The 20,916-nt window shown below is 41.0% G+C and overlaps 1 protein-coding gene across 1 annotated transcript in view; it reads left to right on the plus strand.

Moving 5' to 3' along the window:
• The window catches only part of LOC149138042 (cytochrome c oxidase subunit 6b-3-like), a 39,968-nt gene extending 20,757 nt beyond the window's left edge, over positions 1-19,211 (plus strand). Inside the window, exon 4 of the mRNA XM_089447037.1 lies at positions 18,845-19,211. Within this exon, the coding sequence (XP_089303163.1) occupies positions 18,845-18,898 (54 nt within the window). The 3' untranslated portion in view covers positions 18,899-19,211. The remainder of the gene's footprint in view (positions 1-18,844) is intronic.
• Positions 19,212-20,916: the final 1,705 nt, after the last annotated feature.

The following is a 20,916-nucleotide window of genomic DNA, read 5'->3' on the forward strand; positions in this document are numbered from 1 at the left end:
TTAAGAGCTTTTGCAACCATGCAGCTTCACATGAGATCATACTCGTAGCTATGTATTCGGTCTCGGCGGTGCTTATAGCAACCGACTTCTGCTTTCTGCTCATCGATGATATCGAAGCAAAATCCAAAGAGAACCAACACTGAGAAGTGCTCTAGTGATCCTCCACACTGCCTGCCCAGTCAACATTCGAATAATCATGCAGTTTCATATTTCCGGCAGTGTATCTCAATCCATGAGAGATTGTGCCCCAAAGATATCTCAGAAGATTCTTGGCACCAATCTAGTGAGGCTCAACCAAATATGAGCTCACCATGCTAACTGCAAAACATATGTCTGGACGGAAGTTCACCAAGAACATCAATGCGAATGAGTTTATGAAACTCAGAGGCATTTCCCAAATCTGGTTCGACATCACTACCATATAACTTCTGAAAGTTAAGATCCTCGAGGTAGTCACAAGCTTGCAGTTTATCATTTCACATCCGGAATCCAACTCCCTCTTACTTCTGCAAATGAGAGGGTTTGCACCTGTCAGAAATAGGTCATCCTCATAAGGTGCTAGTATGAGAGGTCTATCATCCACAACATTCAAACAATGGTTTGGATCGACTTCACTCTTAGTGAATCTCAGCTTCATCTGATAGCTATCAATCCTCTCATACTACACCCAGGGAGTTTTGCTTCAAGTCATAGAGGGCTTTCTTCCACCTGCATATGTGAGATTCCTAATCATCAATCTCAAACCCCTCGGGTTGTTCCAAACCTGTGGACCTGCTACATGAGGGGAATGGTCCCCTTGTAAGATTTTCCTTCGGTACATCTCAGACATGTACTTTCATGCTCTTTTTGAATTCAGGCATCTCTGTCACCATCTGACTCACAGACCTCTGGTGCTATGTGTCAATGGACATGGTCCCTAGTGGACTTCCTGCAACTTGATACAACCCTGAACTCAAAAACATCTTTGAAAATTCTATTTTCAAACACGTACCTTTCCATCGATGAGTGCCACCTCGTAACCTTTGACTTCCATCATTGAAATGGACACCAGGTTTTTCTTGCGATCGGGTACATAAAAGAGATTCTGTAAATGAATCGAGTTACCCTCATTCAATTGAGGGGTAACATTCCCTACACCCTTTCCGGGATAGGTGGCATCGACTCCAAGTATAATCCCACGATTGTTTCCATCTCTACCAAATTAGAGAGTGCACCCTTCTATCCAATGAAGTGCCTTGAAGCACTACAATCAATAAGCCAGATTCCCAAAGAATCTGAAGGAGAGGGCCAATACAAGATAACGCTTCTTTATCTTATCAAAAACAACATTTGATTCTTCATACCTGGGGTTCCTTGCTTTCTTTGAAGAGTCGGCCATTTCCTTGATGACCTGCATTACCTATCATTCCTTTGATCATTGAAGATGTCCCTGGAATGATTGTTATCTTCATCAAGAGATGTGTCTCTGCCATTCGGACACTCCTTCGCATAATGGCCGAACTTATTACAACCAAGGCATCTGCCTTTCCTTCCACCCTTAGATCTGGACTTCCCATTGAAGTGATCTTTAGGTAGGCCATAAGAAACTTCTGCTGCACCATTCTGATAATATTCTCTGCTTCGACTTCACCCTTGGTGAATTTGAAGAGGGATGAGGAATCCATTGATCCTTTTGTCCTTTTCCAACTGTCTTCGGTGATTGCTCTTTCACTCTTGCTTGGGCATTGTCTTCACCTCAGCACTGATTCCATGTTAATTTTAGGTATGTTCTATGCTTAGAGTAATTTATTTCAATTTTCACAGTTAGCTCAATATCTTTTCCAAATTAGCAATCACATCAGCATTAAAGTAAATTGCAGATAGAACATAAACATAAATCGCAGAAGACAAGCCAAGACAAGAGGACACAAGATGTGGCGCTAACCAGGGACAAACCCCAATGTGGGGAAACCCTTGATCAATTCTTCTTATATGTTCTTCAATAGTTCAACAGAGAGAGAGAGATAGTATGTTTACAACAGAAGTCAACACTTTGACTTATCTAGATAAGAGCATAGATCATCTCTAAGAAGATGATACATGGGATCAGTTGAAGACATGCTACTTCAACTGATTCTCCAAGGTGACTCCTTCACCTATCGTTGTGCTGCATTTCGTCATTATGCTGCACCTCACCGTGCTGCACCATGCTGCACCCATCATCACTTTGCTGCATCTCATCATGCTTCATTAATCATGACTGTACCCATCATTGTACTGCATTATGTGCCATTGCTGCACCATGTTGCCATATTGACCTATGTGCTAGTTGCATCTTGCTTGCTTGTTGTACTTTGCATGCTTGCTGTTGCATGCTAGTTGTCCCTTGCATGCTAGCTGTAACATTGCATGCTTGGTGTATATGCTGCTAAGTACCATAAAACTGTCCCAATGTTAGTTAGTTGTCCCTAGCATGCTGCTTTCCTTCGGAGACAGATGCTCTGGTTGTTCCGACAATTTTGGCAATTTCGGCAGTTCTGGCAGTTCCGGCAATTTTGGCTATTCTCGACAGTTTCGGCAATTCCGGCTATTCTCGACAGTTTCGGCAATTCCGGCTATTCTCGACAGTTTCGGCAGTTCCTGATAGTTCCGGCTTCTGCCCTCTGCATTAGCTTTCCCAGCTGTTTCGGTAGTTCCGGCTGTTCCCGGTAGTTCCTGGCAGTTCCGGCTTCTGCCCTATACGTCAGCTTTCCTGGCTATTCCAGCAGTTCTGGCTATTCCCGGTAGTTCTGATAGTTCCGGCAATTCCTGCTATTCCTGACAGTTCCCGATAGTTTCGACAATTCCGGCTATTTTCGGCAGTTCCGGCAATTCCAGCAGTTCCGGCTATTCCCAGCAGTTTTGACAGTTCCCGACGATTCCCGGCAGTTCCGGCAATTTCGGCTATTCCCGGCTATTTCGGCAATTCCGGCTATTCCCGACAATTTCGGCAGTTCCGACTTTTCTCGGCAGTTTCGACAGTTCCGGCAGTTCCGACAATTCCAACAATTCCCAGCAATTCCAGCAGTTCCGACAGTTCCGGCAATTCCCGACAGTTCCGGCAATTCCGGCTATTCCTTATAGTTCTGACAGTCTTGGCAATTACCGATAGTTCCAGCAATTCCAGCTATTCTCGGCAGTTCCGGCAATTCCGACTATTCCCGGTAGTTGTGACAATTCCGGTAATTCCGGCAATTTCGGCTATTCCCGGCAGTTCCGGCAATTCCCGGCAGTTCCAGCAGTTCCGACAATTTCGACTATTCCTGGCAGTTCCGGAAGTTCCCGCAATTCCGGCTATTCCTGACAGTTCCCAGCGATTCCGACAGTTCCGGCTTCTGCCCTCTGGATTAGGGCAGCGTTATCCCTTAGAATCTCTCCTCCTACTAAAACCCAAAGACAAGTAGAGAGGAAGAGATCCCAAGTGTGTTGAAATGACTTGAAGGCCACCTCTATTTATACTAAAACATTGAGCACAAGTGGGGTTTATTTGGTTGCTGGCCGACCTTGACGAATTGTCCCATAACACAAATAAATTCATATCTCCATGAATACTTATCGGAATCAAATGATTTTTAGATCAATCCTACACCTCTCAATGAGAGGGATCCAAGAAAAATATCAGCTTCCATTAATAAGATGACCCACACGGAGTTTGGCCCTAGTTGCTAATTTTAACAGTCTTGCTGTGTGGTAGATGTAGAGGCCTGGGACAAGATTTGGAGGAAATCTCCTGTCTGCTGATGCCACGTTAACTGTCCCATGATCTAATATAAGGGCCTTGCAGGCTAAGTTCAGGGTGACCTCTTGGAGTCTCATGGGTCCAATGATTGATACAGTGCATTTGTCTCCCTGGCTCTTGGTGTCTGTCTGTCAGGAGCACAGGAACAAAAGAGGTAATTTACTTGGAGTTGTTTAATTCTGAGGGGCTCCCTCATGTATAGGGCTAGGTATATCTTGTTGAGAAATTGGAAAGTGGAGAGAGAGTGATGCGACTCTTGAAGAGATAGTAGAAATCAAAGAGATGCGACACCAGAAAATGAAGCTTTCCTCATCTTGGTCCTCTGAATATGGTAGAAATGGCAAATCCTATCTCATTATGTAATATGATGACCAGTTTCAACCCCAAGCTGATGAGAGCCCACATGAAATCACTGAAGAGGAACCCTGAGAGCATGCATTTTTGAGCACACACTTATACTGAGAGGCAGGGGTGAATCAATATGAGACAACTTTTACTTACTTAAAACATTCATGAACCATAAGAAAACAATCACATATGAGATCTATCAGTTGCAGAACATGGAACATAAGATTTATGTGGAAACCCTTTCGAGAGAAACTACAAAACTTTTTTCTATAATTTGTAGGTACCAACCTATTGTTACAAATATTTGTAGGTACCAACCTACTAGAGACACCAATTCCCATTGGTACAAACCTGGGTAGATATTAGATCTAACTCACTAAAGTAAATTAAATTACTTTTCATTATAAGCCTTAGCCCAATAGACAACATTAATTAATAAATTAATCAATGCGCTTTTCCAAAGTTAGACTTGGGAAAGAATCAATAAAAGTCACTTACTCAAGATGAGCATGTACCTAAAGAGGAAACTGGACATATTTTGCATGCTTGACACCTAGTTTACGCAAAAGCACTTGCCTGAGCTATCATCATCAACAATCTGTTGATTTTTGGTAGCATCGGATGTGCTCTAGCCATGAAAATTGGTGGAGAGGCTAAGGCACATGAGATCTCCAAGACCCAGAAATCATTTGGGGAAATTCCACTCAGATGAAGAGATATTAAAATAATTAATATTTTTAATGGGGTTCCTAAGTCTAAACTTAGGAAAATTAAAATATTAATGTGTATTAATATAATATGGGTGAGAAAGTTCTAAATAACGAGGATCAAGCCAGATCTAATCTTAGCCGTTGATTAGGGACTTAATCTCGGCCATTGAATCGTCAACAAGAAAATGATAAGAGGAGGCTTGAGGGTCAGTTGGAGACACACCAAGACACTTGAGAGATTAGTCAGTTCAATTTTCTGGGGCGAGGTTTGCTGAGGAATTCGAACAAGTGATCAGTTGCAGTGAGGGGTAGCTCAGCAGGAGGCAGTGAGGGGCAGCTCGGCAGAGCCTAGAAAGGCTGACGTAGAGGCAGCAAGGGTTGATGCAGAGGCTAAGGAGGCTAGCGCAGAGCACGCAGAGGGCCAAAGGAGCTGACTGAGAGGCCATAGAGGCTGACGCAGAGGGCTTCAGAGGCTGCACTGAGGTGATTCAGTGATATAGACTGAGTGCTGATTAGCTGACGTAGAGCCAGAGAGGGTGACTCAGTTCCAGAGAGTGCGTGGAGCAGCTTTCGTTGTCCAACACAAGGAATAGCCAGAGTCACTGTGGGATCGTTCATCTGGTTGTTGATCAGCCGGAATATTTGTCTCCAGATAGAGGTATTGCTGCCAAGGAAATTCTCTGAAGGGTGAGCCATTTCTAGCACCCTAGTTGTATTCATAATCTGCTTAATAATAAAACCCTCTATATGCTGCACCGGCTTTCCCGCATTGGGTTTTTCTGGGGACGATTGTCCAAAAATAACAGTGTCCCTTGTGTTGTCTCAGTTTATTTCAGTTGCTGATCTGTATATTTGTGAAGGTTGCATTTGTGTTTACTTTGATATTTATGTATTTAAATAACTTGTTAATGTAAAGAACAAGTAGGAGATAGTAAACCAGAAAATGTAGTAGGGGTTTTTGATGTGTTAGATTCAGGAATTTTCACATGGTATCAGAGGGATTGCAGATCACAGGAGGATTGAAGACATCAACAGAAGAAATCTGAAAATTTGCAGCAGAAGCAGCGGTCTCGAGAGATAACACTGTTCCAGAGTTGAAGCGGCGAGAGAAGTGACGCAGTACTTGGAAGGTGATGCAGAGGCTCACGCAGAGCCTACGTCAGCATTCTGAGCTAGGAGGAGAGCCAATGCAGAGGTAAAGGAGGGGCAGATCAGGCCTATGTGGTGCCCGATCATCTTTCTCAGCCAGGAAGGATTGACGCTGGGGCTAGGAGGAGCTGATCCAACTCTCACTGTGATTGCGTAGAGCTAGAAGGGCTCATAATCTTCAGTTGTCGGGGCTAAGGGAGCTATGTAGATTGTGATTTGAGGAGCAGGTAGGACGCTGTTTCTGTCTGAGCAGAACAATGTCTAAGGAGATGGAACCAAGGTAGAGGGAAGCACTACCTCGACAGATTCCTAGCTAAGAAATCCAGATCCGAGTTGCAGCAGCAAAGGGGGATTGGAGAGGAGTGATTCGACAGTTGGCAAATTTCTAGGAGGGAAGTCAAGACTTAGAGGGAGTCTAGAAGAGGAGCAGAGATGGTAGTGAACGGATTGAGGGATCAAGACAGATTGGACGGGGCTTCCAATTTTGTCATCTGGAAGGCCATGATCCTAGCAATCTTGGATAAACATTGCATCAAGAACTATGCCTTGAAAACCATAGCTGTCCCAGTTGACCCAAATGCTAATGAGAAGTATGAGGAGGCCGAGGCGAAGGTGAAATGCATGATCCTAGACGGGGTCAAAGATCATGTCATACCACATATTGCTGAGAAGAACACAACAAGGGAGATGTGGGAGGCGCTGACCACCTTATACCAGGGCTCTTCTGTGCAACAAAAGATGCTATTGGAAAATCAGCTAAGGTCATATTAGATGCAGAAAGGAGAGGAGATAAATCACTTCCTCCCCAGGTTGCAAGGAATTGGCGACCAACTTACTTCCGTGGGGTCTACATCGGATCCAGAGTTTATGGTCAGGACTACTCTGAATGCAATCTCTGAGGACTGGGAGACATTTGTCCAAAGCATTTTGGGCAAAGCGACTCTCTCTAGTTGGGAGGAGATGTGGCCAACTCTTCGACAGGAAGAGATCAGGAGGTTGACTAAGGCGGGGAGTAGCGGTAAGGGAGTTCGAGTCAAGAAAGAGGAGGATGCGGCTATAGCATCTGCGGGACAACAAGGGAAGAGGAAGATGAAGGACATCTCCAAGGTCAAATGCTTCAATTGTGGGGAGCTGGGACATTATGCATCTCAGTGCCCCAGGCAGAAAGGCAAGGGAGAAGCTTCCGATTCAAAGGCAGCTCCAACTAAGGCGAAGAAGGATGTCGAGACTGATGACGATTGTGCCATGAGTGCTCATGCACGTCTAGAGAAGAGGTGGGCTGACATCGACTTGTAGTCGGGAGGACTACATGCTAGGGGCCGGATCCTTGAGGTACCCAAACTCTTGGGTCACATCCGGCTACGGGAACCCTTAACGACAGTAGCATGATGACAGGTGTCGGGTGGAGCAAAGTGTGGTGGAGCGGCAAGGCAGGGCTAGAGTGCAGAAGTCTATGGCAACACAGTAGAGGTTGCAGCAGTGCAAGAGGCATAAAGGTGTTTACAGCAGCGCAGGGGCAGCAGAGGGCGCACAGGATAGCAGTAGAGGCAGCTTTAGCATCACGAGGCTTCCAGACTGACCAGGATGTCAGTATTTGGGTGAAGTCAGTTACCTACTTCTCAGTAACTGAGTTGTAGTGCAACAGTTAGCAGTGGCAGTGCTATGGGCAACATGAGGCAGCATATCGAGAGGGAGTTGTAGTACAGATGTGGTAGTGGCAGTGTCATGGGCAGTAGTACAGGTCCCAGGAAGCAATAGTGCAGGGGATGTGAGGCAGCAGGCCAAGCATCAACACAGGTACCGATGCGAAAGATCAGTGTGATGTTTCTATGCTGAAGCATTATTAGAGCACATTTTTCGCTAAGAGGGAGTGCTGATTTTTGGTAGCATCAGATGTGCTTTAGCCATGAAAATTGGTAGAGAGGCTAAGGCACACGAGATCTCCAAGACCCAGAAATCGTTTGGGGAAATTCTACTCGGATGAAGAGATATTAAAATAATTAATATTTTTAATAAGGTTCTTAAGTCTAAACTTAGGAAAATTAAAATATTAATGTGTATTAATATAATATGGGTGAGAAAGTTCTAAATAATGAGGATAAAGCTAGATCTAATCTTAGTTGTTGATTAGGGACTTAATCTCGACCATTGAATCTTCAACAAGAAAAGTATAAGAGGAGGCTTGAGGGTCAGTTGGAGACACACCAAGACACTTGAGAGATTAGTTAGTTCGATTTTCTAGGGCGGGGTTTGATGAGGAAATTGAACAAGTGATCAGTTGCAGTGAGGGGCAGCTCGATAGGAGGCTGAGGAATACATATCAGACAGGCAGCAGAGTGCTGAAGAGGCAACGCAGAGCCTAGGAAGGCTGATGCAGAGGCAACAAGGGTTGACGCAGAGGCTAAGGAGGCCAGCGCAAAGCACGCAGAGGGCCAAAGGAGCTGACGCATAGGCCATAGAGGCTGATGCAGTTGACGTAGAGGGCTTCAGAGGCTGCGTTGAGGTGATTCAGTGAGACAGACTAAGAGCTGATTGGTTGACGTAGAGCTAGAGAGGGTGACGCAGTCCCTAAGAGGGTGACACAGTTCTAGAGAGTGCGTGGAGTAGCTTTCGTTATCCAGCACAAGGAAAACTGGAGTCACTTTGGGATCGTTCATCCGGTTGCTGATCAGCCGAAATATCTGTCTCTAGATAGAGGTATTGCTGCCAAGGAAATTCTCTGAAGGGTGAGCCATTTTTGACACCCTAGTTGTATTCAGAATCTGCTTAATAATAAAACCCTCTATATGCTGCATCGGTTTTCTCGCATTGGGGATGATTGTCCAAAAATAACAATGTCCCTTGTGTTGTCTCAGTTTATTTCAGTTGTTGATCTGTATATTTGTGAAGGCTGCATTTGTGTTTACTTCGATATTTATGCATTTAAATAACTTGTTAATGTAAAGAACAAGTAGGAGATAGTAAACCAAAAAATACTGTAGGGATTTCTGATGTGTTAGATTCAAGAATTTTCACACAATCTCTATATAACGCCTCATCCACTATGATGTCTTCTCCAAAAAGGCGCACATCACCCTTTTAGGGCATGTGGAGATGACATGGCAAGCCCTGAGGCAAGCATTGGTATGTGGATATGATGTACTAGCTCTCCCAAATCATTTTAGTGATCTGGGCTATGGAATAAGGCAACATCCATCAAACAGGGCCAAGGTTATCCTGGGGGCGTCTTGGGTCTCTTTGGGTACATCATTAAGTAATCCAATCCCTTGGCTTCCTGGTACAATGTTTCAACATCTAGGGGTGTAGCAAGAGGGGTTCAATAATGTGGATGCTCCTCAAAGCCCAACGCCCATCTCAAGAGGGAAATGGTAGGGCTTCAAGATCATATCTGCTCTCAAGTATGGGCAAAACATTCTCTGAATGGTGCTATATATATATTTCAATTCATCCTTCAAAGGATCTCTACTGTATGAGTAATGAACCATTTGAAACATACCCTCAAGATTAAGTGAGATCAACATCATCAGGGACAAAAGCCATATAAGTATCATGGTGGACCATATTCAATGTTAAGGGTAGAAAAATAGCTCACACAAACCTTTCCTTCCAATGTCTTTCTAGCTCAGGATTTGTAAGCAAGTTACCACACTTATTTTAGGGATGATTATGCCTTTAGCCCTATTAGGTGCTTCCAACCCCTATGGTGGAGGACATTTCATAGGTAGACCCATAATTTCATATGTTAATGTGATAATGATGGTGATGAAGTGAGCAACACTTCAAGGAAGATGGTCATAGCCATGGTACTAGCTAGAGGTAGTCCAACATCTCTGAGTACTATACTGAGAAGAGGGAGAAATCGTGGAGGCATGAGCTACCCCTTTCCTCGGCTTGCTTTTTCTACCTCTCTAGTGTGCCTTTTATTTTAATGATTTGGCACAATTAACTCAACTTATCCAGAAAATTCATATTTATTATTATTGAAAGATATAGAAGATGATTACAATTTGTGGGAGGACCCTGGCTTTATACTGCCTTGGGTGCCTCTTGGTAAATGGCATGATATTTGATCATGCCCTTTGCATAATAACTACTTAATTAACTAATTTTTATATAACATTGCCTTCCTCCCAAAAAAATGCTTTGTCCTCAAAGCATACGTAACGACAGATGTTGTTGATGAAATGCTTCAGTCTCCCAAGAAGCTTCTTCTTCTGGTAAGTCCTTCCACTTGATCAAGTATTCCTTGATTACACGAGATCGAAGCTTCTTTTCTCTAGTGGATATGATACCTTCTGGTTCTAAAATGACCCTTCCTTCATCATTTAAGGATGGAAATGTTGTTTGTGCTGATTGATGGTCGCCCAGTGCCCTTTTAAGGCAAGATACCTGGAAGATGTTGTGAACACGACTTTTATCTGGAAGGCTTAAAGTATATGCAACATGGTTGATCTTTTTCTTGATTTGGTATGGTCCATAGAACTTCGGTGCCAATTTATTTTTTCCTTTTTGTTTCAAGGACAACTGTTTGTATGGCTAGAGCTTGACAAATACCCATTCTCCAACTTCAAATTCTCTCTCGGTTCTGTTTCGGTCAGCTTGTTGCTTCATACAGTTTCTTGCATTATTTAAATTTTCTTTTAGGGTTTGGACAATTTTTTGGGTTTCTTCTAGTTGGTTTTTAACAACTAGTAGATTTGTCTGGATGGTAGCTAGATCCTTCCATTTCGAAGGTTCGTACCCATACAAAGCTTGTAATGGAGTCATTTTTGCTGACGTATGATAAGTAGAATTATACCACCATTTAGCGAGTTGCAACCATTGAACCCACTTATTTAGTTTTTTTGTAGCGTAACAACGTAGGCAGGCTTCCAAACATTTATTGACAACCTCCGTTTGTCCATTTGTTTGAGGGTGGTAAGCGGAACTCATATTTAGGTAGGTTCCTATGTGGTTGAACAATTCCTTCCAGAAATTACCCTTAAATTTGGCGTCTCTATCATTCACAATGACTTTTGGAAAACCGTGTAATTTATAAATATTTTTGCAAAATATCTCAGCGATTTGTTTAGCTGAGTTTGATTTTTGCATTGCAATAAAGTGAGCATATTTGGTGAGTCTGTCGACTACTACGAAAATCTTATCCTTGCCCTTAGATACATGTAATCCCTCAATAAAGTTCATTGCTATTTCTTCCCAGTTCTGATTCAGAATGTTTAAGGGGTGAAGTAATCCAGGTGTCATAATATTTTCACTTTTATTTCTTTGACATTTGTCACATTTTGCTACATATTTATGAATATCGCGACTCATACCCTTCCAAAAGAATGATTGACGTGCATTGTAGTAAGTTTTAAAGAATCCTACATGTCCGGTTGACAGTGAATCATGTGACTCCTTGAGTATCTTGGATTTAAACTTGGAGTTTGAATTCAGATAGATTCTTCCCTTGTACCATAGAATATCGTTCTTCCATTCAAATTTTGAGTTGTCTGGAAGGTTATTGATTATCATAGTTATTTCTGGATCCTTGGCATACTCACTTCGAATCTCATTAAGCCATTCAGGAACAACAACCGAGACTGCAAGCAATGTTGGTTCTTCGTCCCCCCTAGACAGGGCATCTGCTACTACATTGTCTTTTCCTTTTTTATGTAGTATCTCCATGTCAAAGGCGACAATTTTTTCAATCCATTTTTGTTGTTCTTCGGAAAGTGTTTTTTGTTGAAGGAGGTGTTGGAGACTGTTATGGTCTTGTTCGAATGGAGAACTTACTTCCCAAAAGATATTGTCTCCACTTGGCCAGTGCATGCATAATAGTGAGCATTTTCGTGTTGTGTGTGGACTTAAGACGTTCTCGTTTATTAAGCTTCATGCTTTCAAAAGCTATTGGATGCCCTTCTTGCATTAACACTGCACCTATACGGAACCCGGAAGCATCACACTCGATGATAAATGGTTTAGAGAAATCTGGAGTTGCCAATATCGGGGCATTATACATAACTTCCTTTAGTTCTTCAAAACACCTTCCTGCTTCCTCATTCATTGAAATGAATTCTTCTTTAAAAGGTTTGTTAGAGGTGCAGTTATATGTGCATAGTTTTTAATAATTCTTCGGTAATATCTAGTCAATCCTAAGAACCCTCTTAGCTTGGATATATTAACTGGTTTGGTCCATTTCTTTATAGCCTTGATTTTATTAGGGTCCACTTTTATTCCATGGGATATTATGTGTCCGAGATATTCTACTTGTTCCTTCCCAAAGGTGCGTTTGGATTTCTTTGCATAGCACTGATGCTCTTTCAGTAGTGTAAGAACTTTATCCAGATGTTGTAGGTGCTCCTTCTAAGTTTTACTGTAAATTAAAATATCATCAAAGAATACTAATACAAACTTCCTGAGATATGGACGGAATAACTCGTTCATAGTGGCTTGGAATGTTACTGGTGCATTGGTTAACCCAAAGGGCATTACTTTAAATTCGTACTGACCTTCATGTGTTCAGAACACAGTTTTTGGTATGTCTACCAACCTGATTCTGATTTGGTAATAGCCTGACCTTAAGTCCAATTTTGAGAAGTATTTTGCACCATGTAGTTCATCCAACATTTCGTCGATAAGGGGAATTGGGAATTTGTTTTTAATCGTTATTTTGTTTAATCCTCTATGATCAATGAATTGCGTGAATGATCCATCCTTCTTCCTTACCAATACCACTGGAGCAACATACGAACTCTTACTTTTCGAGATGATTCCACATTTTAAAAGGTCTTGGATTAATCTCTCAATTTCAGTCTTTTGGTGATGTGGCTATCGATACAGGTTTGATGTTGACGGGGTCTGATCTTGCTTTGACTTCTATTGTATGCTCGATTTCCCTGTTAGGCGGTATTTTCATGGGCACGTCTTGGATTACCTTTTCATGCTTCTGAATTAGCTCTTGTACTTCTGGTGACTCTTCGCTGATCACTTTTGCAGATAGCATTTCTAATTGGTGACATTGTACTACATAAGTTGGTGCTCCTTTTTGAATCATTTTCATCATCTAGGTATAAGGAAGTTTTCTTTAATTAGGTAGAGAGGGAGTCAAATTTGAAAACTATTCTTGGAGACAACTCCACTCATCTCGTTAAAGGCCTTGGGTCCGTCAAATTTCATTTGGATTTTGGGGAATCTGTTTTGCTCCATGATGTGATGTATGTGCCAAGATTGAAGAAGAATTTGGTATCAATACTGCTTTGGAAGACAAAAGGATGAGGGTCACCTTCATCAAGGGAAAGGTTCTTACTTGGTCTGTTGGATCATCTATGAGAGATGCATTCACATTGGGATTGATATTTGAAGGACTCTATAGAGTTACTAGAAGACCTCTTCTAGCATTGGTCCATGATACCAATCATCTAAGTGAGTTATGGCACCGAAGATTGGCCCATTTACATTATGATGCTCTTCCGAAATTGAAGAAATTGGTCTCTAGTATTCTCGATGTTCAAGCCCAACATGATGGAGTATGTCGAGGTTGTGCTAATGGAAAGAAGACAAGGGACCATTCCCCTTTAGCGAGAACAAGACAAATGACATCCTCCATCTCATTCATTCCGACATATGAGGTCTGATGTCGATACATTCTATTGGTGGCCATATCTACTACATCACCTTCAATGATGACTTCTCAAGAAAGACGTGGATATATTATTTGAAGCACAAGGATGAAACCTTCAAAATGTTCAAGGACTTTGGTTGAAAACAATATAGGGAATCCGTATAACTTGTACCTCTGCCCTTCCCAATTAAAGCTTATAAATTGCGCTTGATGGTTGGCAGAGTAAGTGCCTAGGGTTCGTAGCCATTGGATATCTAAGACCACATCTACTCCTCCTAATGGTAAAATGTAGAACATAGATTCTAAATTAAAGTCTTGAATATACAATTTGACCTTATGACATTTCCCTACCTTTTCAATCTTCTTATCATCAGCTACCATCACCTTCATGTTGGGCATGGGAAATGTGAAGATGTTGAGTCTCTTTGCCATGGTTGAGTCTAAAAAATTGTGGGTGCTACCAGAGTCGATGAGAACCACTACGTTGTTCTTCTTTATATGTCCTTTTAATTTTAAAGTCTGGGGTTGTGATATACCTGTCATAGCGGATAATGACACTTGCAGAATGCTTTTGTCATCTAACTCTGGAGAGAATTCTGAGGCATCTTGCATTCCTTCTATGTCTGATTCATCACTGTTTGAATCATTAGTTGCTTCACAGTTATATAGGTTCCTTGTCTCTTTTCCTTTAGCACACCTATGTTTAGGGTCCCACTTTTCGCCACAGCGTTTGTTCTTGCCTTCTTTCATCCTTTGCATTTCCAGGTTAGATTTTTCGCCTTCACGAAGATGTGGTGGAACATATCTTGTATTATCCGTATTCACAGACTGGGGAATTCTTCGTCTCAAATATTTTTTTTCTGGTTTTGACCATAGTATCTTTTGAAATTTCTTTTCAACAGCTTTTGCTTTTCATCTTGCTACTTCTATTGACATAATGTCATGAAGCTCAAGTTCTGCTTGTAGATGAGTTTTGAGTCCGGAGATGTATGATTGAATTAGACTAGATTATGATAACCCAGGTACTCGTGTTGCTAAGGTCTCCCATTCTTGAGTGTATTCATCCACATCTCCTTTTTGTCGCAATCTGATGAGTGTTGAAAAGAACTCTTCTTCCTTTACACCTTGGAATCTTTTAAAGAAAACATCCTTAATTTTTCTCTAACTGATAGCGAGTGTCGTCTTCTTCCACCACATATACCAATTATATGCTTCACCTTCCATTTTCATGGAAGCGTGCCTAATCTTTTCGTCATCATTGTCAGTATCGTAAATCTCAAAATATTCTTCTGCTTTATTCAACCACGCAATGTTGCATTTTTCATTACCATCGAACTTGGGTAGCTTGATTTTTTCTCTTCGTTGATACGTCGCTAACGGAGCGAAAAGAGGGTATTGATTGGTGAATGAATTCCAAAGTTGCTTATTTGAAAAGTCGAGTTACTATTTTCTTGATGGTGCGTGGATGATTTTTTTGGAGACTCCGTTTTTTCATGAGAATCTGCCGAATTTGTTGAATCTGATGAATTGTGCTGTTGATTACCTCAATCATCTTGGAATAGTTATTCGGGTGTAATCTTCATCCCGTCACACAAAACGGTCAACATTGTCATTGCTTGATTATGATTCATTCGGATTTGATATGGTTTTGCCCGAGCTGTTGTTCTATCCGATTTGTCGTATCTTGAAGCTTGATGTCGTCGGAATGTCCAGTAACCTTACTCTCGAGATCGACTAATTTTTGGTTAAAATCATCGGAGTGGCTAGTAATCCTATTCTCAAGATCAATCAATTTTTTGTTGAAATCGGTCATTGTCATCGATGACATTGAATGGGTTTGTGGGGGTGTATATTTGTCCGCTAGCTTAAGCTTTCTTCCTTAATTTGAACTAAGTTTTTTTTTAATTATATATTATATATAATTATAATAACTATAATATATATATCATATACAATTATAATAACAATATATATATATATATTACGTCGATTGATTAATCTGTCATGGAAAAAAAGTTGGGGTCGACGCCGAAACAGGTATTGATGGCCGGAGGTGCGGTGTGGTGGATGATTGACGGACAAAACAGGGATTGATGGACGAAGGTGTGATGGACAGTGATTGACGCGGGTCAGGTAGCTTGGTGTTTGGAGTGGCGTGGACTTGGCGTGAATTGTTGAGGGTGATGCAGCGTGAAGGGGGTCAATGCAACGACAACGAAGAGCACAGGTGAACACGAGAGTGTGGATAGTCGATGTAGCGACAATGAGGAGCACAGTGAGCACGGGGGAGTGGAGGTAGGGGTCAACGCACGAACATACGTGGACGATGAGTGGTGAATGACAAGGCCGTGCAGAGATTTGCCGAAGACCGAGCTGCTCTGATACCAGATGGCACAATTAACTCAGCTTATTCAGCAAATTCATATTTATTATTATTAAAATATATAGAAGATGATTACAATTTGTGGGAGGCCCCTGGCTTTATATTGCCTTGGGTGCCTCTTGGTGAATGGATCATGCCCTTTGCCTAATAACTACTTAATTAACTAATTTTTATATAACATGATTTATCTTTCTTTATTGCATAGCTTAGGAGACCAAGCTTGCTTTATGCCTTTCCAATACCCCTTAACGATGTAGCAGTTTCTCACTCATCTGGGTTGGGACATTCAAGAGTTCTTTTATGATGGAGCATGATATGCTGAGGAATTGGGTGATGGCAAAAGAGGGGAGTAGAGCTTATTATGTCCCAGCCATCTTTTGCATTTTTCTTTTCTTTAGTTGTGGCTTCATATGCTTTTATCATTATTTCAGCTGCATCAACCTCTTTGGGTGAATTTTTGGGTTGACTCAGAAATGAAGATACATGGTTTCAATCCCAATGACAAATGACAATCAACCCAAAGAATGATTGTGGATAATAAGGGAAACATGGAATGTGATAAGTATGGATTACCTTGGACATGCAACTTCAAGGGAAGCATGGGAATAAGGATACAATCAAGAGCAGTCAATCATCCAGCTTGGCCTGTGATCCATATTAGTATGCCCCAAATCACTAAATGAAAACACATGATTACAACAATGGTTAATGTACCTTCCGATAGATGACCCACGTTTCTTCGACAAGCATGCCAGATGGGAGAGAGAACTGACCAGAGCATAGGTGTAGAGCTCTGATGTAAAGCTATATGTGAGCCATCATAGGGCTGCTGGCTGGCAGACAAATGGGGAGATTTTTTTTCCTGTGGGTTACCCACTTTTGGTGGGTAACAGGAAACACTCCTACATCTCCTCTCATCAATGCTGTCCAGAATAGGATTTGTAACCTCCATGCATGCACCGAGCTAAAGATAGAAAATGAATTTACTGAGGTGCCCTCTGTCATGGCCGAAATTAGAATGTAACTTTCAACATTAATGTGTCTCAACCTGCTGTATCAAATCCATGAAACTGCTAACAAAGCTGCCCCAGAAGGTCTGAAAACAGCCTCAAGTGGAGCACCTCTCTAACTGGTTATATCTGCTGAAGCTTGAAACAGACTGCTGGTTATTGTATGAAGGACAACACCTTGTTCCTTCTGGTTATTGTATGAAGGACAGCACCTCCTAGGCTGCCGTGATTACACTGGGAAGTGTGCCCTCCCTTCGGCTGCTCATAACTGTTCAAAGAGAAGATTCAGGCTTAAAGGTGAATCAAAGGGAAACACTGATATTGATACATTTCTTCAACGCAACAGCAGAAATATTTTCAGTAAAGAAAAATGCTGGCTCCAAGATGAGCTTATGACAAAATTCTGGAAGTTTGCCATCCCTTCTGCTGGTCATAACTGTTCAAAGAGAAGATTCCTACCGAAAGTTGGATCAAAGGGAAACAATGGATACATTATTCAATGCAGTAGGAGGAACATTTTGACTAAAGAAAAATGCTAGCTCCAAGACAAATTTATCACAAAAGACAACATTTTGTCTCAAACAGTGGATAATGATATTTCATGGGAGTGTGCCCAAGGCATCTTTATGAAGTGCTTTTCTCTAAGCGGTACAAGGCTTGGAAATCTGCGTGAGAAATCTGATCTAAGGTTCTGATTTTTTGGGGGTTAACGGTGCTGAGTTTTACATGGATTTTGCTTGGGTAAAATCTGGTGTTAACACTAGTGGAGAAATTGCTGACTGTCAAACGATCTTTGTTCTCCTTGATTGACCAAAAAGTGATGTTTGGCATTTTAACTGGAATATACTAGGATTACCTGTTTTATTCTGCCTAGTTCTTCCTTCTGTTGGTAACTGGAGTTCAATCTACTTAAACAATGTTTACTCTTGACTGATGTTAGCTGCCTAACAATGTGGACTACACCAAATTCCTTGCAAACTCTGGGAATTCCGATTAAAAACTTCAGGGATGAGGTTCAAAGAGTTTATAGAAGTCATCTTTGTAAAAAAAGAAAAATATGAGAAAATAGCAGCATTTAAATAAACTCTCTACTTCCCAGCTTTTTGCTTGAAGTTGTTAAATAAATCTAGTGAGGTCAAGAACATCTTGCTCTGGTTGTTGAAACAGGGAGCTAATATAGACCCCACTAAGGTTCAAGTCCTGCTGGTGACATGCTCATATGCATGTGCTTGTGCCTGTGGATCCAGTGCATGCGAAAAATCAGTTGGGGCCAGTTGCAATTCCTGGGTGCCTAAACAGAATAGATACCCAACACCCATGGCTGCTTAGCAAAGAACTACCTGTTAGACATTCAATTTATGATAATAGGAAGCTCATCACAGGAAGAGCTCTAATGAGCTTGCTTCTTGTCTGTGGATAGAATGTTTACGTCATAGTTCACCTGCCATACGTTCTTATGAAACTTGCCTAGCAGTTTGACAAATTTGTTGTTGCCTATTAGTCATCTTCATGAATGTGTTCATGTACTAGACTCTTCTAGCTTCTAGTTCCTGCTCTAGAATCTAGTTGTATTCTATAGTTTCCATTATGGCAATAGCCATGATGACGGGATTGTGTTTAACTACTGAATAGAAACTAAAAGAGAATCATATGCTTCTTTTCCATCATTTACATAGCTCAAAAACAGCGCACATGTTTTCTCTATCTGGAGCTTTTCTGATATGAGTAATTAGCTGCCCCTCCCTCCAAATGCTGGCTTGAGATTTAAAAACATCACAATGCGTTTGAGTGTGCCGCTTGCGATAATTTCACTTATTTGAAGTCTACTTATATTTTCAAATGGATTGTTTGTCTGAATGTTCCTAGCTTTTGATGTATTGTCAGATTGAAAAATGGAATGAACAGAGGGAATCTGGAACATTTCCTGGACCTCTGTAATGCAGCTGGAAGGAAGCATCGTGTTGGCTTGAAATGGCTATAATTTATATCCAAATTAGTTCTGTTTTGGAGGGTTACTGAATTAATTTTTCTAAAGACTACTGTCTCAAGGGCATTTTGTGGGTTTTATGTGGTAGTGATGATTGCAGGACTTTTTCAATGTTGAGTTGTGTAAATGACAGTTTTGAAATGATGTTGAATGAACTACTTGCATCCATATTTTTCTAATAATTTCTTACATGCGCAGCAGAGCTGCCCTTCAATATGGCAATTTGTTTTATCAATGTTGAAATCATGGGGAGTTTCATTACCATTTGTTGTGAGTAAAATCTTTATATTATTACTCCATGCAGTTTGCTTGATTTGAAATCTTAATGCTAGTTAAGTTCATAGAGTCCTGCTTAACTGTAACTGTTTTGTGAGATGTTTATATCCTGGTGATTTTGCTACCTTTTCACAGAATCCTTCTTAACTGTAAGTTTTCTTTATGAATGTTTATATCATGGTAATTTTGTTACCTTTTGTTGTGAATGGAAGCTTTATATTATTACCACTGCATGCAGTTTGCTTGATTTAAAATGTTAATGCAAGTTATTTAAGATTCAAAATTTCATAGGATCCTGCATAACTGGAACTGTAAATTTTACTGTTTTACCTCCAAGTTATCAAATATCACCTTGCCATTTTAAGAGTCATGTTGAAACTTCAGACTGGAAATATCACAATGCTTATCGTTATAGCATAAAATATAATGCATTTCATCCTGTTCTTTTCTGAATCAAGATATGCTTGTGTATCTGTTTTCTAGGTAGTGAGTGTGCTGTTTAAACTTTAAAGTAATTTTTATGTATAGGTAAACCTATCTTCTGTTTTAGGGTGATGAAAAGACAGTGCCTCAGGGAAGACCACCATTATGTGAATGTTGTCTACGTTGAATTCCATGGCAACTAAATGAATGAAAGTATGTGGTTTGCCAATCCATACTTACATCAAAAAGAGTGTTTATACTGTGGTGGTTATAATGGTGGTTTCTAACATAGTGAAATGTAATTCCGTAATTGTGATTGGATCTCCATTGAGCAGGATTTGTTGAGCCATCAACAAGACCATACTTCTGTACAGGTCCTCTGAAAGCCATACTTCCTCAGATCTTTATTTCTTTACTCAGAATTCAAAGCTGCTCTTATTTTGAACGCCTTAGCTTGATGAAAAGGGCTTCCTCCTCGGAGTTTGATGAAATTCAGTTGGGAAAACATTTAGAGATCAGGCCCTTTCGAATATTAAGTCTGGTTGCAAAGTCCAAATGCCCTCATGTTTTGTTAGCACGAGCTTATCTGTTTTGAATTTCTTCCATCATCTTCTTAAACATGCTGACCAAAGGTGGACCTGCAATGTGTCTTTCAAGTGTTTTGAATTCTTGATGTAAACTGAGACCCAATGTTGTTTCCTCCTTGATACCTTGATGTAGAAAGAGTAGGATTCACCTTCACTTTTGCCCTAGAGCTCTCTTAAGTCCTTGAAATCTTATGACTAGGGCTTCAAATTATTAATTGAACTCTCCTCCTTGATGCTCTGATGTTGAGAGAGTAGGATTCACTTTCACTTTCACTTTTGCCCTAGAGCTATCCTAAGTCATTGAAATATTATGACTAGGGTTTCGAATGATTAATGGAACTCCCTTGATAAGGGTTTCGAATGATTAATGGAACTCCCTTGATATCTCTTTGAAGCTTGATCCCTGATACAAAGAATGGATCCCACCAATTTATGTTGGAGCCTTTGTAAGCGTTGGACACATAATCCTATGAGATTTTTTTGTCATTGCAAATGGTAGAGATGTGAATCGATAGCTGAATTTGAAAGGCCAATGGATTTCTTGGAAGATGAAACCAAGAGTCATCTCATGTAATAAAAATAGCTTCATGTTAATGAAATGAGCATCCAACATTAGAGTCATTCCTCTGACATGGTATTAGCCAATGTTGCACGACTCGTACTCGTATAAGACTCGTCAAAAT

Source organism: Pinus tabuliformis, chromosome X (assembly GCF_031772625.1).
Source record: "Pinus tabuliformis cultivar Carrire ecotype Pingquan chromosome X, CPIR1, whole genome shotgun sequence".
Lineage (NCBI taxonomy): Eukaryota > Viridiplantae > Streptophyta > Pinopsida > Pinales > Pinaceae > Pinus > Pinus tabuliformis.